The sequence below is a fragment of the Columba livia genome, chromosome 4 (genome assembly GCF_036013475.1).
Source record: "Columba livia isolate bColLiv1 breed racing homer chromosome 4, bColLiv1.pat.W.v2, whole genome shotgun sequence".
Taxonomy (NCBI): Eukaryota; Metazoa; Chordata; class Aves; order Columbiformes; family Columbidae; genus Columba; species Columba livia.
The window spans coordinates 55569292-55595014 of NC_088605.1; the positions used below are offsets into that span (position 1 = coordinate 55569292).

General features: G+C 39.2%; 1 protein-coding gene across 4 annotated transcripts in view; it reads left to right on the forward strand.

Annotated features, from left to right (window-relative positions):
* Positions 1-6742: 6742 nt before the first annotated feature.
* LRBA (LPS responsive beige-like anchor protein) overlaps positions 6743-25723 on the forward strand; it is a 409013-nt gene continuing 390032 nt past the window's right edge. For 2 of the 4 annotated variants that reach the window (XM_065061876.1, XM_065061878.1), the window contains exon 1: positions 6743-7186. In XM_065061876.1, coding sequence (XP_064917948.1) covers positions 6971-7186 — 216 coding nt within the window. In that variant the 5' untranslated portion in view covers positions 6743-6970. The remainder of the gene's footprint in view (positions 7187-25723) is intronic. The other 2 variants (XM_065061877.1, XM_065061879.1) reach the window with 1 other exon arrangement.

Below are 25723 nucleotides of genomic sequence, written 5' to 3' on the forward strand. Positions count from 1 at the left end.
GTTGGTGCTAACTGGAGTAATTGGATCAGTAGTGGATCTCAGGTTTCGTAGATGTAGTGTGAATAGGATGCAGGGGATAATACAGAAAGGATCAGGCAGAAGAGTTGGATCTTCAGGAAACGCTAACTCACACATTGCTTGATGCTTAAGAGTAGGCAACTGCCTTCCAGCACCTGACTGCCTTGCAAAGTAGTTGGTTTGAGTGTCTTGATACACAAAATACCACAGCTACTCTATTCAGACAGTCCTTGATCACCTCAGTTTATCGTGATTTCTTAAAGTGAGTGAATAAGTAACAGAATGTTCCTCAGTACAAGGCTATTATAATATTCTAATGAAAGATGCTGCAGTTTGGAAGAGCCTGGTAAGGGCTGCAACCTTCTAATTCTTTACTATCTGTTTTCATTCTGTTCCTGAAACTCACTGATTCCCTTGATTCTTAACTGCTCCTTATGGAGTGCTTACCACTGAGCCTTGATTCTATTAAAACAGTTGCTTAGGACCCATTCCTTTCACTTTCTGCTGTTCGGCTCTCTGTTAGTTCACCTCATTGTTTTCACACAACCCTGCTCCTTCCTTTCACAACACGAGGATCACCTCCTCTTCCTTTTCCTGCTCATTCTCTTACACACAGGCCCCGATGAGTTTTTTTTCCCCTCCAACAAAGCCTCCTCCCTTTGTATCCCACACAAATACCTCTTCAGGGGGAGCTATATTGAAAAGAAAATGAGATAATAAAAAAATAACTTAATTAGTTAGTAGTTATTAAAGTTTCAGGTGAGCCAAAATTAATACAACATCCAAGATCGATAAAAGCTATTTAAAAAGAAGGAAAACCAATACAGTATGAATTCTCAGAGATAACGGTGTTTCAAGTTTTTCTTTCTCATTCCTTTATGTGATGTATCACAGGCCCATAACTGCATTTACTCCACAGATCTTAATCTAGCCTCCATGAGAAGTGATTTGTTGGGATTTCAAAACATCCTCTGAGATCATGCTAGAGTTTTACGCAGAAAACCTCTCATAATCCCACTCAGAACTCTAACATGCAGCTATTTCTAGGTCTTTTGCTTCTTTTGGACTTTGTGCATTCAACTTCTGTGTTTTAAATAGTAAACCCAGGTTTGGCCGCTTAGTTTGAAGAGCAGGCGAGAATTGACGGCAGCGCAAGCCAGGTGTGAGGAGGTGGATGGGCACAGCTGCTTCCAGAAGCTCACAGCAAGCGCAGGCTGATGGCCACCTCTCTCCAGCACACTCTGCAAGCCTACAGGTACCTGAATATGGCATTGAATTTGGATTTTGGTGAATAGGACCTTAGTGAAGAAACATGGTTTGTTTTGTCTTCTGTATGCTCGTGTCATCCACCTTTGTTTTGCCCAAACTGATACAGCATAGGGTTTATCAGCAAAGCAGAAAACAATGTAAATGTATCCTACAGTGCTGCCAGAAACTGGATTCTTGTGAGGACTTCCACATTAACAGTTACATCTTTTAGTACAAATGAAGGAGTGGAAAAAAAGGCTAACATACTAAAGGTGTATGACTAAAAAGGAAAAGTAAGGAGTGCTTATTAAATATAGTGCATAATGAGTTGTTTCCTAAGTTTATTCAGAATTTTCTCTGGTAAAAGTTCATATTTCCTGTAATGGAGATGAGATATTTCCTGACACGGCTTGGGTATTGTAAGGAATTATAATGACATTTTGAAGATCCTTTCTAAGCTAAAGGAACAAAAGAAATGAGCTAAACCAGCTTATTTGGCTCAGTACCAGAATAATTTCCTTAGAGAATGGAAATGCATTTTCTAATGCCACTTAGCTGAGACACATTAAGCATGAATTTGTTAACTTTTAAAAACAATGCTAGCAGTAATCCACCAATCAAGAAGATGTGATGCAGAAAAATGAAGAGAAATACTAATTACACTTCCAAGCAAAAGTAAAATTCACCATATGCATCTTAAAAAATACATTCTAAAAATGTAAAATTCTACATTATAAAAATGCACTGAAGTGTGAATATATATATATATATATAATACCATCTAATACATACCACAAAACCCTTCACACCTAATCAAAAGAAATCTTCCTCTTTAGGCAAGGCTAATCTTTATTTTGGGATTACACTGCTCTTTTTAAGTACAGCGTGTTTCAAAAGGATGGATCCAATTTGAAATCACTGCTGCTTTGTTTTGCTCTTGTTGAAGAGCAATCCTGTATTATGTTCTCTGTAGAATGAGAAGACCTCTCATATTTAAGGCCAACAGTATTTATAAGCAGTTCTTTTATTTGGGTTTTAACTTCTAGCCAAGGACTTTTAAAGAGCTGTTATTCATAGAATTATAGCATCATTTTGGTTGGAAAAGACCTTTAAGATCATTGAGTCCAGCTGCTAAAGTAACACTGTCAAGTCTACCACTGAACCATGTCCCTCAGTGCCACATCTTTTAAACCCCTCCAGGGATGGTGACTCAGCCACTTCCCTGGGCAGCCTGTTCCAACGCCTGACGACCCTTTCCATGAAGAAATTTTTCCTAATGTCCAATGTAAAGCTCCACTGGCATAACCTGAGGCTGTTTGCTCTCATCCAGTGCTCAAGATCAAAGAGCACTTTGTCATAAGTTATAAAAGGATGTATTATTTCTTTCTGCTCTTTTTGCTTAAAGGCAGAGCACGTTATTGCTAAAGATGTACTTAATTAAAAACATTTTCTGACATTGCTGGGTGTCATGAGGTCCCCCAAAACCCAAACAGAACTGAACACATCAATTTAGTTGGACTATGTAAGCAGAAGGAAGTTATGAGTTATTATGGACACTTGCTTTCTTATCCTGTAGGAATTACATTAGTGGTACTTTCCATAAAATTTTATTGAGTTCATTTCCCATCTGGGCTTTAAGTTCATTTTTAATCCATGATTTTTGATCTTCCTTTGGGTGTTTTTTTTTTTTTTTTTTAAGAAAACGCTGTCTTTTTTTATTCCCTTAGCTCAATTCTTCACCTTTGACTGGGGAAGGCAGAATCAGTTTTAGACTTGTAGTCACTCTTGGGAAGCTCAGGGCGAAGGCTTAAGAAAGGGTTTACTCCCATTTCTCAGATACACTTTAAATTACTTTTCATTTAATGTAGTCTATTTCTCCAAATGCTGCGTATTGGGTTTTTGACAACTACCATGGTTACTTGAACATAAAATCAGCCTAAATGGAGAACAGATCACCTGGAGAATTTACTGTTTCTCTTATTTGGCTGAAAAAAATCAAATTAAAACACTTGTTTTTGGAACTCTAAACTGAATGTCTGCTGAATGTTACCTACCTTGATGGATGCACCTATCTCGTTGCCTCTAACAATCAAGACCAGTCAAGAATTATTTATTTATCTGTAAAAAAATATAGGAAGATCTGACAGGATTCAATGCGACAGTGCTGTCCTCACTGGCAAACCGGATTTGCTGCCTATTGGCTTATGAAGTTTGGATGAAAGCATCTGAAATCCATTAAGCTGGATTTTAGCAATTCATTTTATTTATTTGATTTCTAATGTGACGTTAAAACAAACAAGAAGAGAGAAGATTAACAACGAATGTTGCATTCTGCACAGATAATGGGAGAGCCTACAAATAGAACTCATGCTCCAAGTCACTAGGTACAGAAAAAATTCCAAACATTATTTTGTTTTTGCTTTTGCCTGGTGGCGGAGAGCTTGATGGAGAGCTTGAAGGCCAACCGTGGAGGCAGGGAATACTTAAAAGCAGGTAGGTAAAACTGATGGGAAAGCATGTGTACTTCATCAGTTTAAAGGCTCAAAAAAATATTATATCTTACTTGTAAGAGGGAAGACAATAGGAAACTACAGGTGACTCACAGAAAGACAGGGAGGCCCAAGCAATAGGTGTGAGAAATCTAAGCCATGCATAAGAACACTGGCATCAGGAAACTCAAAGATTAAATTGTCAGGATTATAACCACACAAACTTGCTGTGGCTTCATAGAGACTGAACATGTCAGCATTACAGTTCTAAACTTTTCTAATTTTGAGTAAGAAACTGCAAATGTTTGCTACTCAAATTAGAGATTATAATCTCTTCCTAATAATGTATGTGTGTAACTAAGGGAGACAGGGAAAGAAAGGAGAAAGAGAGCTTATTCCTTACTTAGGACTTGGAATTTCAAGCAGGAAGGTGGCTATGAACTGTTCTAGTATTGACTTACATTCTATAGATAGATGTGTAAGAAAATTACACAGGAAGGGAATGGAACAAGCATTGTATTGGAACATGTTCCAGTGTGGCTTTTATTTTTTGCCCCCAAACTATGGGAAGTTGGATACCAAGATGCACAAAGTATGGCATTCCCAAATCAGTCCACAGACAAACTAAAATATTATTTAATAATTATTATTTATCCAGTCAGAATAATAGTTAATATTTAATAATTACAATATTTTTAATTCTTGCTTATCAGGGACATTGCACGTGACTTTAGAAAGCCTTTTTCCAGAAAAAAACCCTGTGGTTTGATTTTGTTGTACCTTTTTTTTGTGTAAACACAGCCAGGGCAGCGCACATGCCAGCAATTCTGTCCCAAACACAGTGCAGTGTCAAGAATAAGGTGCAATTTTTATTTCTCAGACAAAACACCCACTGGCCTTTTTGGAGTTTTCACTGGAGTCAGATTTCAAAACACAGAAACTTGCCCATTTGAAGATTAGTCTCCTTTCTGTCTACAGAATTAGCTAAATATCAGCTTTTTTATATCAGAGAGGATGCTAAGCATTTTTGTGAATCGTTGAAATAGACATTATTTATATATATCTACGTGCAAGTTATGCCTGCATCCCTGAAATGATCCTTCCTTTGGAAATCTTTGATGCTGTCATGTTTGTGTGACATCTTGTGAGTAGAACTCATGCACTCGTGTCTGTTAACCTGCTGGTCCAAGACCCTGCAGTCCTTCAGAAGGATGTATAATCCTTACCAACACCAGCAGCCTCGTTAAAAGCGCAGAGTTCAAGACTGTGTGAATGAAGAGTTCTGAGGGGTGGACCCTGTTAAATTCTTTATTACCAGATATTCAGATTGATGTCAGAGAAATGGGTTCATTTAAAAGGTTCTTTGTGTCTGAGGTAACATACATCTACGTGTGTAGTTGTAGCTCAAGCCGCCTTCAAAGGAAGCACAGAAAGGGCACCAATTCTCGTGCTTTGCAGCTACCAGGAAGCAGGACATGTAGCTTTACGTGGAGGTTACTAATGGCAGATTTAGCCACCAATCTGCATACGCAAATGTGTGCACGCAATAGCAGTTACAGCTCCTGCATCCAGAGACCCGTCCCCCTGCAACATGCATCCAACTTGAGTTTCCGTTGCAGTCTGACCGGTTGTTACTCATTCCCCTCAACGGCAGGTCCCGTGAGGGACACGGGAAGAGGGGACTGGAGGAGGCAGGGGTCCAGTTCTGGGCCCATCAGTTCAAGAAAGACAGGAAACCGCTGGAGAGAGTCCAGCGCAAAGTAATGGAGATGATTAAGGGAGTGTAGCATCTCCTGTATGAGGAAAGGCTGAGGGAGCTGAGTCTCTTCAGTCTGGAGGAGACTGAGGGGCAATCTTATTAATGTTTATAAAGATGTGATGGGTGGGTGTCAGGAGGATGGAGCCAGGCTATTCTCGGTGACAACCAATGGTAGGACAAGGGGTAATGGGTACAAACTAGAACACTTAAATATGAGAAAAAACTTCTTCTCAGTGAGGGTGACAGAGCACTGGAACAGGCGGCCCAGGGGGGTTGTGGAGTCTCCTTCTCTGGAGACATTCAAAACCCGCCTGGACACCTTCCCGTGTAGCCTCATCTGGGTGTTCCTGCTCCGGCAGGGGGATTGGACTGGCTGATCTTTCGAGGTCCCTTCCGACCCCCAACGTTCTGCGACTCTGCGACTCTGCGAGCTGCACCCCGGGGCCGGGCCCCGGCCGCCCCAGCCCGCCCGCTCCGCGATGCGCGCGGGAGGGAGGACGGAGCGCGAGACGAGGGGCACGGGGCGTTCCCGCCTTTGTCCCGCTCACGCGCACGCGCCGCTCACCTGCGCGCACCTGGGCGCACCTGGGCGCGCGCGCGAGCCGGCGGCGCACCCGCACCCCCCCCTCCCTGCGCGGCGGCGGACCCGCCCCGCCCGCGCCCCGTCCGCGCAGGCGCACGGCTCCTCGGCCGGCAGCGCTCCGGGGGCTCAGCGCTGTCATGGCGGCAGAGAGCGGCAGCGCCGGCAGGAAGAGAGGGTGCTGATCAGGATCGCGGCGTGAAGCGGCTTGAACTTCAGGCGCCTTCCGGAGAGAGGGGCGGCCGGGCGCTGCGCAGCCGGCGAGCGGGGCGGAGCGGGCGCCTTTCCCCACCGCGGAGCTGGGCGTCAGAGCAGCCCGCGCCCCCTCCGCGACTGCCAGCGGTGAGTGGCGAACTTGCGGGGCGGCGGGTCGCTGCACCTGTCCGCGCCCGCAGCCGGGGCGGCGGAACAAGGGCAGGAGCCGCAGAGGCGGCAGACAAGCAGCCGGCTCGGGAAGGAGGAGCGTATTGCCTTCAGAAAAATAATTAAAAAAAATTAACAATGAACTCCCCCGGGCCGCGCTGGGGTGCGGGGCTCTCCCTGAGGCGGCTCCGCGGGGGATGAAGAGCGGGGCCGGAGCGGGGTCCCGCTGGTTGGGCTGGCCGGGAGCGCCCGGCGAGTTCAAAAATATCTCCGGTTGTCCTTCAGGGCTTGTGAATACCTGCGTGAGGGCAGAGAGCTGCTGACAGACGCCTCCTGCCGAGGACGGAGCTGGGACTCCCGAGGGCGCGTCCTCCCTCCCCCGTCGGACACGGGTTTCCTCGGGAGCCGAAGGGGAGGAGTGGGCAGCCGGCGCCCTTCCCAAGTCTTCACCTTCTTCCCGGAGCGGGGAGCGTCCTGCTGGCGTTGCGGGCCGTCACCTGAAGTGCGTTCAGCATGGCGAGTGAAGGCAAACAAGTTGTTCAGCCAACAGGTGATGATGGAGGAGGAGCAGGGAAAGAAGGAAACGCTGCTGAAGGGGGAAGTGTGCGGCAGCCTTTGAACCCAGGAGTGCCCATCCGAGGGATCAAGATGAAATTCGCGGTGCTGACGGGACTGGTGGAAGTTGGAGAAGTATCCAACAAAGACATAGTCGACACTGTATTTAATCTGGTAAGCTGTCTGCCTTTTGGGGCATGAGAGAAGAAAACAGCATATGTGTGCAGAAGAATCCCATGTGTTTTTTAAATGTTATTTTACTGTCAATATTTTTTACATGTTTATACTTACTTCGCACTTGATTTCAGCTAGGTTCCTTTTACTTATGGATCACAAAAGCTGAAGATAAAGCATATGAGCTTTTATATATATATATATATATATAAATTTAAACTTGGAGCAACTCTCAACAGCATCCTCCTTAGTTGCCTCAGAGAAATTGTTGCTTTATTTATAACTCAGAAGTGTATTGTTATGTTTAAACATTCAACAGGTGTACGCAACAAGAAAGTTAACTGTTGATTTAGTAACTGAAACTGTCATCAAAACACACACACACACACACATGCACACACGTTGTTTTAAGCCAAAACAACTTTTCCTGTTGAGATGTTTATGTCCCTTTATTTTTATTTGCTTTGGAAATACACAGAACTTCCATGTTCTGCCTGCTGGGAGTGGGGATGTCAGTGAGCAGTTCATTCAAATGCTTTACTTTGCTTATTGAGAAGAGCAGAACTTGGTGTCAGTGTCCTTTTCTATTAATGAATTAGGTAGTTAGCTACTATTTTTTTGAATGCAGTACGAATATATTCAACGCTTCATAACAGATCTCACTAAAAATTGAGGATGCAACTTTTCCTGCTGAAGCTGCAAGCATAATATTTACTGTTTAACTTTTTGGGCCATATTTAAAACAGTCAGGCAAGCTGTTAGTGTTTGCTTCCTGAAGGAGACCAAACATTAGGAGAAAAACTATCTTTAAGTTTACAAAGACACTCTGCTATTATCAGAGGTCTCAAAACATCTCTAAAAACACTCATAATTCCTCCTTCTTCCTTTTAGTGAGCACCTTTGACTTTAAAACAGTGTGGTTTCTGACAAACCAGGAAGTGAAAGCATGTCACGGTATAAAGCTCGATAACAAGGAAAGTCCGTGCAGAAGACTTACTGCTTTTTAAATGTTGTTTGCATTTCAGTTATTTTTTTTAGTAGCATTCTTTGCTACATGCAAGTTTTATTGGTCACTAAATGTTTATGTGTGCTGTGTCTGTTTAATATTTTTTTGATGCTATCTTCCTGGGTAATGAGAAATGTTTATTTTTGGAATATTTTTGTATTAACAGAATGTAATGCTTTAAATTGTTTGGATGGAAGTCTCAATGGAGAGGAATTGCAGTACAGGCAAAAATGAAGTGCAGAATAGAGTTTTCATGGGTGCTTCAAGTATGAGAAAGTGATTAAGTTATTTAGAGCACACTCAACAATTATCCTTAACAAAAACCAGTGCTCAGATATGTGCATGTGAGGTTCAAAAGGAAATTCCAGCAAATAGTTTATGATTTAGAACACTTATGCGAGGGGAAGTTGTTCATGAGCGTGTTAAATTGTACTTCGTTTCTAGCATGGTCTTCTGAGCGGTGTACTGGAAGTGTATTTTATGGCAGCAGTGGAAAGAAATGGTCATGGTTTAACTGGTAACTAAGTCCCACACGGCTGCTCGCTCACTTCTCTCCAGTGGGTTGGGGGAGAGAATCTGGAGGGTAAAAGTGAGCAAACTCGTGGGTTGAGATAAAGACAGTTTAACAGGTAAAGTGAAAGCCACACAAGCAAAGCAAGCCAAGGGATTAATTCACTACTGCCCGTGGGCAGGCAGGTGTTCAGCCATCTCCAGGACAGCAGGGCTACATCATGTGTAATAGTTACTTGGGAAGACAAGCGCTGTAACTCTGAAGGCCCCCCTTGTTTTTTCCCCTGGCGTTTTCTTGATGTATATGGTGTCATATGGCATGGAACATCCTTTTGGTCAGTTGGGGTCAGCTGTCCCAGCTGTGTCCCTTTGCAACTTCTTGTGCCCTGCCAGCCCACTCACTGGTGGGGTCGTGTGAGAAGCAGAAGAGGCCTTGAATCTGTGTAAGTGCTGCTTAGTCGTAACTAAAACACTGTTTCCAGCACAAATCCAAAATGTAGCCCCCTACTAGCTACTATGAAGAAAATTAACTCTACCCCAGCCCAAAGCAGCATGTATGTTCAGCAGAATAATTAAAACTGTTAAAGCTCCTTGATTCTGGGATTCCTTTTTTGCTTCGTTTTGGACAAGAGAGGAATCAAAAATTCAACTTGATTCAGAGAACCATCAATTTTAGATTTAAGGGGTCTGAAGAATTTGACCTGTGGACTGCATTCTCCTAGATCTTCACTTCCTGGTTAGAAGCAGGGAAGAGTTTCTGACCCCAGAAATTCTTGAAACTGTGTTTTCACTTTTTCTGCAAGTGAAATGACATCCCCGACCTCTCTGAGAAGATTCCTCAACCATTCCAGCACACCTGCCTGCGATGAGGGATGCTAAAGTTCGTGGTCTTACACCACACATAATGAGAGCAGAGCTAGTCAGTTGATAGCTATCATGAAACAACCAGTAGTTTGATAGTAAAGACACTTTACCTGGATTATGTGAGGATACAATCCAAATTTTTGAGTGATATAAAAGAAAGCAGGTCCCTTAGGTTTTCTGAGTCCCAGGAAAGCATATCAACTAGTGGTTACTAATTTGCAAGGAGATGATGCCTTGGTGTTCTGTGGTTTTATTAAAACTAGAATGCTTGAAAAAAATCAAACCAGCCAGCAAACTAATAGTTTTTGTTACAAAAAGCATCTATTTTCTGGACTTTTTTTTTTTGGTGTGTATGAAAACTGTTAAGCTGACTTTTTAATATAGTTTTTTGAGATACAAGTTCTTACTGCAAACAATACTCATCCATCTGGCATTGAGTTCTGCCTCCATTCAGTAGTTTGTTTCGCCCTCTTTGTTTTGTCGATTAATACCTCTGAAATCATACTGATTGGAATTTAAGGTATGTGAAATATTGTTTAGCAATGGTGTACTTGTTTTTCTGTGTGTGCATGCAGGAAAGATTTAACTTTTATATGAAAAAGTAATTCTTGGCTATGGCTTTTGTGGTAGTTTGTTTCCCAATAGCTTTTGGAGTGAGTTTACTCGTGCACGTATGAAAGTCGTGCTGCGATCTGTTGTTACTAATGGGGTTAAGCCAAATGTAGCCTCTCCTATTGGGTTTGATTCAGTTTGGTGACTCATAACTGCACTACTGCAGCAGTGTTAGCTGAAATCAGCTTGCTCACTTCTTGTACTTTGAAAGGAGGAGACGTGTGGTATTTGGGGGATTTTTCATCACTGAAGTGTGACATCTTCAGACCATAGTGGAAGAAGGTCTGGGCAGATCTGTGTAGAAAGGTGTTTTTACATGCTTATTCTTCATAGCATAACCACCCTCAAATGTGAAAAGTTTCTCCTTAGAAAACAGAGGTTAGCTGACCTCATTTTTGTTTATTGAGCAAGCATGTTGTTCTTAATTATGCTCTACCAGCTTGCTGTAGTATATGCAGGTTATGGTGGATTTCTTTGTGAGGAAGAGTAAAGAGAAGGCTAAGGTGCCGTCTTGATGTTCCTCATCTTTAATGATTTAAGAGCTGGTCATGCTTTGTATGTGAAAGACTCAAAGTCAAAAATCTAAAGTGCACAGTAACTGACCTCCTGCTTATTAAGTAAATTAAAGCTGTAGTCCTGGATACTTGAGCAAATAACTTGTTCAGTCCAGCAGTGTTGTATCTTGGAGCTGAGAACCACCCATAACATTTTTCTCTGTCCAGCAGTATAACAGAGCACTTAGTGAGCTTGCTTCTAGCATGTAGCAGAAACCTAATAGTCTCACTTTATTGTCTTTGGAAATTCTACTCATAGAAATACTCAGACTGATGTGTTTGGTTTTGGTTAATACTCTCTGAAAAACTAGTTTTCCAGCCCATGTTAGATAAGGCTTTGTGTATTTCAGCACTTAAAATGGAGAAGGAAAATACTGACTTTAAATAAGTTTATTCTCTGATAAATTTGAAAACACTTTCTAGTTCAAGTATTAATCTGTTCCATTATTTTTCTGAGAGACAGTAAGCTAAACTATGGGTATATATTGGTCATACATTGTGAATTATACTTTTAATTGACTTTGGGCAGTAATAACTCCATGAATTTCCTTTGTATACAAATCAGGTGAATCCCTGTTCATGACCTCACATCTGCTTCCGCCCATCCCTTTAGGTTATTAAAATAAAAGAAACCTCCCAGTAAGAGAAGATGGTAGAATGGAAAAATAAATTCTTTACAATGATATCTGTTACTAATTTAAAATAGTTATATGTTTTTCATGGTAAAACAGTAAGACAAGTCAATGGCCTACTGATGTAGAATCTTTTAGATAGAGTAGTAGAAATAGTTCAGCAATTGGCAAAACTTAAAAACATGTAGATATATAATTGGTTACAGTATTGTGCTACTAAGGTCAGAGAAGGTTTTTAGGATCTGAAGTTTTCAGGTGTAGAGAATTAATTCTGTTCTGAAGATTATGCAACCTGCACTGGAAACTTAGGAGGCCGTTCAGAATTTTTTCTAAATTAAAATTCTGTGTGGAGCTTCTGGTCTACTCTGTTTGAAATTGGCTTGTCTTGTATCATATGTCAAGCTTGTCTTCTTTCCAAGTTATTGCAAGTTTCTTGTTCATATATAAAACTTAGGTCACTGGATATCCTTGCCTTTCAGTAGCAGGGGACTCTCACTGACAAGTGTTTTGTCCATAACGGATGCCGTATGTGAAGGGGTTAACTGCTGAATTAGGCTTGCAGTGGGAAATGAATATTATGGCAAAATTCTGCTATGCTTCAAGCAGATGACTGTACAACTGCTGTCTGTCTCTGTGGTGTTGGTATAATTAAGTTTGGAAACTTCGTGCCAGAATTTACTCAGGTCTCAAGTCGACTGGTGTATAGAGACAACAGATACTCTGGACTTTCTGCTCGAAGGAAATGCTATGCTTTGCTCTAGTCCAGTTTTGTTTTAAAAAGCTTTAGCACTTCTAATTGTTATGTTGACTATAATATGGGTTAGTGTATTTGTTTTGGTTCCATTTTTTTTTATCAGTCTGTGTTGCAAAGACTTTTTATTTATTATCATTATTATTATTATTATTATTATTTTTTTTTTTTAAAAAAAAGCACTGTCTGTCTTTTAGTGAGGAGAATGTGCTGTTTCTTCTGATTCTGCCCATGGATTATGATGTTCTCACCAAGTTTCCTTAGTGACAAAGTGCAGATGAGAACAAAATCTTAATTTTTATCACTGTTGGAGAGAAAATAACAAGATCAGAGGAGCATATACTAAAATTACTTTAAAACTTAATTTGTCACCTCTCTCACTTCTGCCAGACTTTATTAAGACCACAAATAATAATAAAAAAATCTTAACTTTTAAAAATTCATGCTGTTTACTTTGCTTTTTTCTTCTTCCCCTTCTTCTTCAACCTCACTTGGGTTTTTTACAGAACAAATCTGCGAAAGATGTCACGACTACAATTTGTTTACCTGCTGCTGGTGTGCCCTCTGTTCTTTTTTGTAATTTCTCCATTGTTGTGGTTTCTGCTTCATAAACTGTTTATCATTATTCATATTGAAAGCTAATGGCATCACCTGCTGATACACAACAGGTTTCTAATTTGGTATGAATGCTTCTGAAACACTACCATAATGGATTTTATGAAGTAGAAATTCCTCTTTCTTTTGTCTCTGGTCACAGGCTTTTTTTTTTGCATGTACCTTATTGTAGAAAACCCTCAAAACTAATGCAGATATAGTTACATGTATTACCGTAGTAATAATGCACTGTTAAAGTTTTCATAACAATGCCTTGTTTTCACTACCTTACTATATGTTTCTCGAGAATGCTAGGATTTACTTTCTATATAAACTTATAAATGCTGATGACAAGTGAGAGTAACCAAATAATTTCTAGAGCATCACAGAATACTGCGCATTTCTTAATATATAGTCTTCCCTGGTAGGTTCCCAGTAAGTACACCTCTGGCTACAGTTACCCTAGTTCAGTCACTTCTGTCCACTTGCAATATAGATGATAAGGTAAGTCTGTGGCTTTAGCTGGGTCAAGCTTGTAGCTTTTTAAAAAAAGTCATAGTAAATCAGACAGTCAGCTGTCTTAGTGATGATGCATGGTTTTACTCATGGCGAATGAGTGGAATTCAGCAAAGATCTGTAATGCTGCCCAGTCTGCCTCAACATCCTTTATAAAACGTACACCAGGTGCAAACTTACTTCTTGCTGGTCCTTTCGCAGTGGGAGGCTTCTGCCCAGTTTGATGAATGAATTTAGACTCCTTGATTCCAATTCATCTTCATGCGTTGAAGACATCTAATTTGGGATCTGGTAACAATAAAAGATTATTTTGGTAAGTTTAGCAGACTAAGTGAGGCTGAGAGATGTCTTTCGCCAGATGTTACCTAGCTCAGAATTGTTGAGTAATGGGAGTCACTTGTGCGTCACTTAAAATCAGAATTACAGACCTCTATCTTCTTAAAATATGTTCTGAGTAGTTATGGATATACTTACTATTGAAGTGGTATGTATTAGGTTTTTTTTCAGGTATTGGTGCAATTTGGAAATCACTTTGTAGCTAGAGAAAATATCACCCTACATAGTAAGTGTAAGGATTTAGGGAAATTTTGTGGTTAGTTGAGAAATGCGTGGAATGTAGTAAGTGAGATGGTGGTGACGGTCTTGAATTAGACATGCTGATGATTTAGAAGAAAATTGTCTAGACTCTGAAGAATAGCTAATTTGTGTTTTGACCGTGTTATCAACTCACTTCTGTGACTGCAACTTAAAAAACAAACTGTAGGAGGACAAAATGTGGAAGACAAAATCTTAAGACCACACAGGAGACTGTTTAGTTTTTCTCACTCTTCCTCTAACTCACCAATTTTTAGAGCTTTGCAGGACCAATCTGAAGTTTCAAGTGTCTGTGCATGACATGTGCTGTATTTTTCAGAACTGTTGGCATTTTGTGCTGCCATCAGTAGGCTCTGTACAAATGTAAAATAAAGCTGAGAAAGCAAGGCTGAACCAGACATTTACACCGATCATGTCCTAATAATGCAATATTTGATAGACAGTTTTTAATTAGCAGTCTGTTCTACAAGTTAGCCTGTTTAACATGTATTTGTAGCATACTTTAGAATTTCCCTTTAGAGAGGAATGCATCAGTTCAATGATGGATTTTTCTAGTTGATGTCCTATAACAAAGGAGGGAGAGTCCAGTATCTGTTGTGGTTGCTTTGCTCTCTCTAAATAGTATTTTAAATTGTATTTTGTACTATCTCTGTCAGACAGGACTGGGTTAGATGGACCACTGGCCTGACCCGGCAGTGCAGATCGCACAGTGAAGTCATGGCCATATGGACTGGCTCAGTAAAAGCATTTGCGGATTAGGGAATAGAATGAAATTAGTCAAAAGCATCAGAGAAATAGGTGGGTGGCATGTTAAGGTTGCTATAGAGGCTGGACTTTGCTGCAGAGTGAGATAAAAATAGATAATTATTCATGTGTATTGAAAGAGATTAAGGGAGGGATGAATCAAAGTGCACAGATTTAAGAGGAGTGTGAGTAAAGAGAAGGTTTTTGAGGTGGCTGTATTGGATGAATACTGGAGGTTGAGGAAAATTAGAGATGAGGAAGTTACTTAATTCTTTTTTAAGACAGTGTTGGTTTGGTGTGGTGTTCGTTACTTAGTGGCTAGTCAATTGCACAGTCAGATGCTTAATTTTGCTGAGATGTCCCAGTCTTCTGAGAATCATCAAGAGTGACTGTTTTTGTGCGTGTGTTGAGATTTCAGGTCTGATGAAGGATAACAATGGACTTTCACTGTGGTTTCTTTTGCCATGTGTATATTTGTTTAACCACCTGTTGGGGAACCTGCACTGGTGCTGAACTGTGTCCCACTTGACTTTGTTTTTTTTAAACTAGGTAAGTTGGTAACTTAAAGCATTTATAGCTTCTGTCTTTATGCAGTCCTTTGCGAACCTTAAGGAGGAAACTTTAATCTGTTGCACAGATTAAATAAGCTCTACAGTTAAATCATTAGATGTGAAATAGCTGCTTACTGCCTTCAGTGTTTCTGTGTATAAAACCCTTTAAGAATCTTTTCTGTGTAATTCAGTCTTGCATGCATTAATTTTACACGTATCTTTTTAAAGAACTTCTATTTATTTTAAATAGGTCAATCTGGAAGAAAGGTTTTTTTTTTTCATAATCACTAATTACAGTTAGCTAACTTTCAGCCATTCAAGTGTCTTCCCCAGCCCCTAGAGGCCTTGCTGGCCTCTTCATACTGTTTTGCATGATGGTTTTTGGTATTAGCTTGACCTAATTACTAATGTCCTGATTTAGATTACATTTCTGCTTTAACTGATTCTGGATTTTTCTGTTAAAGTTGGTATTGTACTAGAGTGTATTACTGCCTGTCAAAAACGTAGGGGGTTTTGTTTGTTGTTTGTGGGTTTTTTCTTATCTCCCCCTCCCTTTCTGGGAAGCCTTCAGACTTCCTCGTCTTCCAGCTCTGGCCATTTGCCAGGAATCTGAGGGTTCTAATTAATTTGCATAAAACAGGATACTCTTGCCACCTGCTTTTTTAATTCCATGTCTGGCCAGTGGAGACTGCAGTTTCCAGTATGCAGTGCTCCATCTTTAGAGCAGATAGCAATCGAGATGCATCCTTGCACAACTGCTGTAATCAAATTCGCTAAATAATGATCCTGCATGAGCAGTTGCAATTGTACCTTCTCCTGAGACACTAGTCTTTATGCTGATACTGGAAGCTTGTAATTTGTGAAGGGTTTGCATTTCTACAATGCTTTAGATTCCAGAGCTTCACAAGTAGGCATAAGTAGTTTCTAAGTAGAATCTGATTTGTAGAGAAGAAAACCTAATGCCTTCCATTGCACTGGATTCCTCTAGTAATAACTGGGAATCTGGGAGCACCTACATCCCAGGCATGATTTTCTTGTTAATAGCTGCCTTGAGTTGACATTTAAGTGAGAACAGCTAGTGGGAATAGGACATGCTCTGTTGCCTCCTGTAAAGTGTTCTGTGAGTTTGAGCTGCAAGTGTTTTTACTACAGCCTGCATATGAGTAGTTCTGTTGATGTTTTTGTATTCTACATACATCAAACAAAAAAATTTCATATGCATTATACAGCAAATTCAAATAGATTGTTTTTGGTGTGACTGAAAAGCGGGAAGTGAGTTGTTCAGGCAAAAACCTGTTCTATTTTGTTGAGGCAACTGAAAAAAGCAACACGTAGAGCTACTGGCTTAACTTTCCTTTGTAAGTGAAAACTGAAATCAGAGTAACTGCTTAGGACTCATCTGTTCTAAGGGGGTGTGTTGTGTGTATTCATGTCCACCTCCCTGCCCTGTTTTGCCATCAGCAGTTGTTTTCTGTGGTGTGGACAGAAGTTGCAGAAATAAATGAATAAAGTCTGTTCTGTTTGCTCCACTTAAGATACTCTGAATTTATAGTCTTATACTGGACTAGCCCTATAAAACAGTAACAGTGTGTAGGGTGACCTGTAGCTTATTTTTTTTCTCTTTTGGGGATGCTAAAAGGCTAGAAGCACCAGTAAGGAGCAGCTGAGATGGTCACCACAACTGGAGATCAATTTCTTTATAAAAGAGCAGCAAGAGAACCAGTAGTGTCCTACAGTGGATTGGGATGCATGCAATTATGGAATCCAGGGTGTGGAATCGTTGCTTGATGTCTCACAAATTTATTCCTGCATCAAACTGTGCGGGTTTTGGTGGGAATTACACTGGTTGTTTTCCCAAATATAATTGGGATGGGGATGGGGATGGGTGGGGAGCTCTTTGGTAGAATAAGGTAAACCCTGTTGCCATAGAATTGCTGAATAGAGGCTTTGCAGAACCTGTGACTTCTAAGTTTTAGTAGTCCATTATTAGAGAAATCTTTAAGTTATGCTGTTTGTACTTCTTGGGGCTAAAACTGAGGACAATTGTTTCTTGCAAGATTATTGATTCAGGTGGACCTTGTAAACAAGTAGTGCTTAAAAACAAAGCAAACAAACAAAAGGTCCTTTATGCAGAATCATAGACATAAACTAAAAGAAAAGGCTAATGATACAGAGGTAGGATTGCTGATAAGCCTTAAAACAATGCAATTGGGGGAGAATAGGAACCAAATGACTAATGTTGGTAATGGTACATGACTGTTAAATAATCAAATGGAAACTATCAGTCCAGTCAGCATCTGCCTTCTGCTAATGTTTTTCTTGAAACTAAGCATGTGATTTGTCTGTAGTTTTGGTTGTGAACTTGATTGAAGAGAATTTGCAAGCTTTTTTTTTTTTTTTTTTTTTTTTTCTCCCCTCCAGTAGGAGTTTAGTTATGCTGTAGATTTTGGTTGAAATGTATAATATAGGTGCTGTAGTGCCTGACTTTAAGGTATCTAGAGTATGAAACTGAGCAACTGTAACTGTGCTTTTTGAATGCATTTCAAAATAGCTAATGTGAGATGGGAAGCTATGTATGTTTAATATATTGCTGATGTTATAGAGTGGGAGAACACTGTGGTGCTGGGAATGGGTATTTCAATCAGGATTGCAAAAAGTAATCTCCAGCCAAGGGTCACCTTCTGGAGCTATGGTGTTCTTAACATGATTTTCTTGGTTTAGCAGTGGTGCCCAACTCAACTATCAAATGTCCCAGCAGCTTCCCGTCTTTATGCAAATTAGGAAATGCTCATGGGGAAAAGATTGCATTGTTTTCTTGCCCATTTCTTCCTCAAAAGTAAGGTCCTGACCTTGTGCCGTGCTAGATTATCTACTGTTTCACCTTATACCAGGACACTGCTTTGTCTTTTCTGCGCTTCCGCTGTCCTTTTCCATGACCTGCTGTCTTTGTCTGGGGCTGCAGGAGTGAGTCCCGAGCGCTGGCTGGGTTCTGCAATGGGCTGGCGAGCTGAGAATGCCCCGGTGGCTGTGGATCAGCTGATTGTCAGGGGTATTGCCTTTGGGGAGATGTTTATTCCATGACTCATCTGAGACTTGTGCCCTTCCTGTGTACTGCTTTTATAGTGAAATGTTTATCGATCTTTGGGGATTTTGCTGGCTTAGTAAAATCTCACCTGTGCAGGAAATGCTTTCTATCCTTAATAGGAAAAGATTCAAATTGCCATTTGTCAGGAGGGCATAGCCATGGTGTTACAAGGGCCTTGTAAGGGGACATTTCCAACCCCTCCTCAGTGAAGACTCTGCTCATATGCATCAAAGAATGCCAGATTCACGGGTATGGAGAGAAGGCACAGAAGGGAGCAAGTCTCAGACCTTGTAATTAAGGTGTTTGAATAAGGTTCTCTAGTCACTCATATATGACAGGAGATGTTTGGAGGTGAAAAACAGTGTATTTCTCGCTCACGTGTTAAGGCTTTAATCAAGTTTTATGTATGGTGTACAGAATCCTGATTTCCTTCCTTTCCTTTCCTTCCTTCTTCAGATAGAGGGGTTTGTCCAGTGTTAGGGAATAGACTGCCTTAGCCTGTTGAATTTTAGAAGAATTTCTAGATTCTGTGCCTGCATGTCTACTATGGGAAACTTAGGGAAGAGAAACTTCCTTAACATCTGGTGACTGAAAGATCACCAGAGTTGGCTGGCAAAAGATGACAAAATCTTGTTTGTTTTTTGCTTCGGGATGGTACTGTTATTTTGTACAAAAGGGATATCTCCATTTCCAACTAGATTTTGGTTTAAGAGTGTGCTTAGTACCTCTGCGTCCTATCTTGAGAGAAGCAAAAAAAAAAGGGGGGGCTGGAGGAGGAGGGGAAGAAAATAATTTTCACAATGTTAGATGATGTAGATAACTGTAGCAAGGAAACTTGTCAGTTGAGGCTTTCCCTTAGCTACATTTTAGGTGTTAAATTGAGAAGCCTGGAGAACTGGATACATATCACTTGAGAACGAAGTTAATCTTGATGCCTTTGCTGCTGTTCCTAGCAACTTTAAGATGTGTATGGCTGTAGGGGTTTTTAATTAGATATGTGAAGAGTTGTTGGGATTTCTTTCAATTTCAGTCATGTGGATGGAGGTAGAGGTAAAATTTTAGAAGAGTGACTTATTTTTGCCCAAAGAAATTGTTTTAAAATAGCATCACAAATGAACACTTTAATCATTGTAGCTGTGCTGTAGTAAAACTTCATAATAAACTATTTGTTTCAAATTCAAACTTGAAATCAAATCTTGACTGTCAAAATGCAATGATCTATGGATTGTTTGTTAATTTCTGTGGGAAGTTCCACAGAGTGCCAGAAGTTGAAGTTAAATTTATATTTGGAGGCAGGGGGAAGGAGAATTCTTTTAGTGTATTTTGACTTGTCCTGTCTCTGTCGTGTGTTGTTTGGTATCTATGTTTTTGTTTACTCTCTAGTGTGACACTATATATTAGTCCTGTAGCTGTTACTAACTCATGTGTAGGGTTTAATGAGAATTTCATGGCTCATTCCTATTTAAGTTCCTGCTCTGGTAGTTGAAGTTCAGTATCATCCTGAATAGAATATTTCCATGCATTCCAGTGTAGTCATGTTGCATATTAATGGCAACAGGACTAGTCAGACACCGGCACTTCAATTTGCCATTGAAGGTACATATATGGAGAAGGAGGTGAATAGCTTTAAATGCTTATTTATGCTCTTGTTCCAGCTGAGTACTCAATTTCACAACTTTTAAGTCAACTTTAGTATTTCCTGTAGATGTATTGCCTACATATATGAAGCTCAACTTTGTCTAGGAGTCTTGTACCTCAAGAATACCTCTACATGGGTTTGTTGGCTTGTGACCTTACTGTGTGCATTGGAAAAAATGCTTGAAAGCACATATGGATTCTTAAACCAGATATTGATCACTAAAATGATGGGATACAAGCAGCAGAAAGGATTTCTCAATTACAGTAACTGTATTTGTGAATTCCTCTATAAAAGATGCCTGAACTTCAAACTTAATCCAGAATTTTGAAGGCCCAGATGCCTTTGTTTAAAAATGTTAATAGTTTGGCTAAGGTGAGCTATTGTCTGTTACCAACATGCAAGCCAACTGTCCCTGATTAAGTTAACTGGGGTGTCAAAGCAAACACAATAATGTATGTATGGTAACTGTATTAATTAAATATTAGTTACCTGAGTGCTTTGCTGCCTTTTTTTTTTTTTTCTCCAGGCAATGCTTTGTTATAGGCAATGCTGTAGTCAGGATCTCTCTTTGATGTGGTTCCATGTTCTGGTGCTGTGAACCAGTAAGGTATTTATACAGTCATTGTGTTTGGTATTATGAAGTTGTAGCATACTCCTCTTTGAGATATAATAATAAATATATTTTATATTCATTGTCTTTTCCCTGTGAACTGGTCCAGATGTAAGTCAGTGGCATCTTTACTTCTTCTGGACTGTATCACTTGGGTTAAATTACAAACCTCCAGGACTAAGCTCTGAAAATGAGGAAGAATCAGCTTAGTTCCTTGAGATGAAATTTCAGGATTTAAAAATGAAAACTAGAAAAGATTTTAAAGTAATTTAAAAGTTACTCTCAAGAGTCAGTGATTTATACATTAAGATTACCTTATGTCTTTTATTTTAAGCCATCTTAAATGCTTTTCTCTGAAGTTCTACTTACTTTTTGCAGCTGCTGTATGCTGCTGTGCCCCAAAGACATGTGGCTTCAGTCTTTGTTCAAATAAACTCTTCTGACACACAGATTCTTGCTGCTTTCAGAGCCGCAGCAGATGTGTGTTTTCTGCTGGGTGGGGTCAGGTACCCAGGAAATGGAGTTGGGAGCTAGAAAGGGAGGACAATCATATTGGGTTTCCCACTCTCAGCCCAGTGCATTATACTGTGCTTCCTACTTGGAGATCAAGTAGAGGTTCTGAAGCACTGTGTCCTAAAACATGAAGTTAATTAATGCTAGCAGTTCAATGGAATACTTGCTTGAAACCAAATAGTAGCAGGTGTATGAATGCAACATGTATATTTTATTTTTTTAAAGAAGAAGAACAACACATAGCAATAGAAATAATAATAGTAGTAGTAATTATTTTTCAATACAAAGAGCAACTAAAGAAAGCATGTTGAAGATGCTGAGGTGATCCTATTTAAAAACAACAGTGGGAATTGTTTTGCTATTTTATCTGCTAGTTCTCTGGAATGTATGTACTGAAGACGAAGCTTTGAATTGAGGAAGATCTCAAGATAGAAATGAAAATTCTTGTTAAGGACAGGTTTCCAAATCTGAAGTTAGAAATGTATAATTATTTTCAGCTAAAGCTCTTTGAAGTTCCTACACATTATATGAGGCAGAGATCTGTTGTGGACAAATCTATAAGTTGCCTGGTTTTGTGCAGCAAACACCAAGTGTGAAAGATGATACCTGAAGGAGCACAGATGTGTTACAATTTGAAGTATCTGGCTTGCTTTGCTGTGGGTGCAGCTGTTGTCACTGCCGTCACTGCAGATGGCGTGGTAATCGCCAACAATCATTTGAGGCTAGAAACAAGAGCTTTTGTATTATTTACTCCCAATGTGTAAAACTCCTTAAACTAGTCACTGGACTATTGCTTGTAATTTGAAAAAATTAAAAACTCCTGTCCCATGAGATAATGACCTTAAGTTTATGAGAATTTACTTCTGGATTTGTTGGAAAGAACTAATGCTAGTAGGGTGAATCATAGACCCAATGTATGTTAAATGTTGAAATATGTAAATTGGATTATTTCATAAATATGACAGTCTTATGCAGCATGAATAAAAACTATTACTAATTTTTTGAGTAATAGGATGTGTGAGCAGAGAAACTTACTCCTGTCTCCTCATCAAACTCTTTAAAATTCTCCCTTGAATGGATGCATCTCCCAGTTTATTTTTAACAGTCTTTTATTGTTTTTTTATATGACTGACTTCACATATTTTGGGATTCTAAAAATGCTACTGCTCTGTAAATCTGAAATTACTTTTGTATTAAATACAGTGAGAAGTGGTACTGGAACATAACAAGAAAAAGGAATCTAATTTTATCACTTCCTAAATGTTATTATCTCACAAGAGCATTCTTCTGATTACCTAGAGTCATTTAGCACCATCTGTAGTGCCGTGTATAACACAGTTATAGTATAATAGATGTGGAGGATAAACACAGTTAAATTAAAAATGCTCGCTGAGCAAATGAGTAGGTAATATTTTAGGAATTCAAGTCTTACATGGAGAGGGGTTTTTATCTGTAGCTTTATTTTCCATAACGTACTGCTTTCCTCTTTGGTTCTCAGTGCAGAACAATGGTGGCAATGAAGCGATTGCCACTGGTAAGTTTTCTCTGAGAGAATGTTGTTACTGTCTACTTTATCTGTATTTTCTGCTCAGTAAAGAGCTGTGTTGTTGCTTTAGCTCTCCTTTGCTGCAGCCTCTCCTCTTTGCCAGGAGTGCCCACCTACAGAAGGCAAGAGAACTGCTGTGATGTCTTCACTCCAGTGGCCTCAGGAGTTTTATCAGTCTGCAGAGTTAAACAGCTTAATTAGCTCCAAACTTTTGCAAGCAACACACAGACTATTTAAGAAACTAGGTGAATAATATAGCACTCAGCACTCTAGTTAGTTGTCTTAATGGGAAATGTTTAAAACAAAAAGAGAACCTTGCTTAATGTGACCTTTTGAGTTTGAAGGGTGATGACATTCAGCAAGATCCTTGTGACTCAGTAATGGAGTAGATTGGCAATTACATTTAAAGTAATTTTGATTTCTTCATAAAGCTTTGTTTCCCGTGAGATATATATATATATATATATATATATAAAAAGAGATCTCTGAGCTCATTAGATTCACTGGAATAGAATAGTTAATATTCTTTTGTCAGTGTTGCAGTCAAATGCTTTTTTGTTAGTATTATTCTAGATGCTGAAAGCAGTTTTCTGGCTTGTCTGTAAATTGCGTTGTACAAACGTAAGAAACTGACAGTAGCTTGTCATACTTGGATAAGGCTACAAATAAGTGTAACTTGAATTTCTTCTTTCTGTAACTTTTACTTTCCTTCCTGAATGTTTCCTTAAATGTTAAATTAGGATATGGTTGTGCTGAAGATAAATGTGTTTCACAAGTCCCTTTTGTGTCTCTTGACTCAAAATTTGCATGAGGAAGGAAAGAAGAGAGTTTAAATTTTTATATTGAAGTACTTTTCAAATTATGAATAATTGTGTCTTTATTTGTATCACAATAGCCTTTCATATTCCAGATCTGTGATTGACCAGCTGTGTTGAGGTAAAAGTTCTGCCCAAAACAGCACTGCGCATAAAAGAAAATGGGTGAATGGCAACAAGGTTGAAACAAGTTTTGGGTTCATCTTGAAATAAGAACTGTTTCTTAAGCGAGTGTTGTATTCTGTGCTGAATGCTTTGTGAGAAAAAGTGCAATAATAAACAGAAAGCAGACAATTCCACTCTTTTTGGAAATTATACTTGAAGAAAATGCATTTTAAATATACTTGTCTTGAAAAAAAAAAGGGCTGTAGAGATTTCTTTTCTTTCTGTTTTTCTTCTCATCTTCCATCCACTGTCATATTTCCCCAATGTTGGAAATGGAATGATTTTCTTCAGTATTTCAGTTTACATGTGTTCAAAACAAAACCAACCTGAATTTTTGAAAGTAAGTAATTAGGAGTGTCAGCTGTATCATAAATTTTAGAATGAAAACGGAGACTTTGCTAGGCAGAAAATACCTTACTTTCCAAACATTGTAAGTGTGTTGCAGAAAATTTTGGGTTTATAAGTTTCGATTGGATTTTCAAGTCCTTGTTGCACTTAATGCAAGTGTTTGAGTAAATAAAGGCAGGGTTTTTTCCTTGCTGTTTTTCATTTAGCTATTGACAGAACTGAAATAATGTGGTGGTTATGCCAAAAACTATATTTGTATTTCTTGCTTCATTTTGCAGATACAAAAAGTGAAGTGTTCTGTAATACAAATTGTATGCTCACCTGTAATGCCAGTAGGAGGACATGAGAGGTTTACTTTGTTTTTTTATATTAAGTAAATCTGGAAAACACAATAGGGATGTTTACATTTAGAGACCAGCTTGAGTTAGGATTGCAGTGGAGTGTATAAACGCCATCTGTAACGTACTTAGTTTGCAATAAGTCATACCAATTTACACTTGGAAGTATTTATTTTCAAACTTTATGAATTTAAGAGAAAGACTTATATAGTTTGTTTTGTGGGCATTTTTTAGCTTTTTGTTTAAGCTTGCCTTGCTAGTGAACCCCCATAATTCAGTTTGAGAAGGCTACATTGTAAGGATGTAGGAATGCAGAGCTGTATACTTTTGATGTCTATTTCTCTGCTTAGATAATTTTGCATGAGTTATTGCTGGGCTTCCTGTTCCTCTCACCTCTGTGTAGATTTTTTTTTTTTATTGTTCACTCACAGATTTGTTTCTTTACATTTTTCTGAAGTCTCACCTCAGTTCTGTTTTTCTAGCTCTTTTTATTAATGTCTCAGGTTTTGGTCTTCTATAAAATACTAATCTTGCATATGATGCCAATCTGTTTTTCTCTAGTGTTGCACACATATACTGTCTTTAGGCATGCTTACAGATTTTTTTATTTATGGTACATTAAAGTGTAAGAGAACTATGATATTGTATCACAAAACCAGTTACTAGATTTCCATTGAAGCAGCATGGTACAAGTTAGAAGCATAGTATTAATATTTTGTGACATAATCGTGGTGGTTGAAATAAAAAGATATGAGGCAGGAATTTGTGTGTTTTAATAGTGGACCAGTCAAATATGTGCTAAAACCCAAGACTCAAGTGTTTGAGAGAAGAGCAACAATCTTCTTAAAATTCAGATAGTGAAAGGCTTAACTTGGAATAGTGTTTAAAAATTTACAGTTGCCAATAAAAGCTTTACTTGAAAGACTGTCAAGTATAGATTATAAGGTCAAGCGATCAATCTGCTAATGGGACCTTCCGCATAACGTTATCTATAAGGCCAACTAATATTTTATGTAGTTAGTCTATGGACTAAGTGTAAATAATAAATCTTCATAAAGCGGATTGGGAGACAGCTTAGAGCAATTGCCAATAAGCACACAGTAATTAGGTTTGAGTGGCAGTAAGTTAACAATGCAAAAACTTAACACCTCGTATCAGAAATGGTTGCGGGGTGTTTGTGGTGTTTTTTTTCTTAATGCTGGATTTCCAAAGATTTTGGAAATGCTGTACAAGTGCCATTGAGTCTTACGGAGTGCAGCTCAACCTTGTAGACTAACTAAAAATTTGCTTTTTAAACCCAGTGTATTATTTTGTTAGACTTCTGGGGTTTTGCAAAATAATAAAATAATATTGCATAAGCTTTGATTGCAAACAAAGATGTTAGAATTAGCTGGATACATTGAACAGAACTTTAATTCGTGTGTTTGGCCTTACAGTAATCTTTCATCTTTGTTAGGAAACCTGGGTAATATAACATTTGAACTGATATGGACCTGACTGGATCAGGAACAGACAGATGTTGTAAAGCGTTTTGGTTGTGATAATTATGC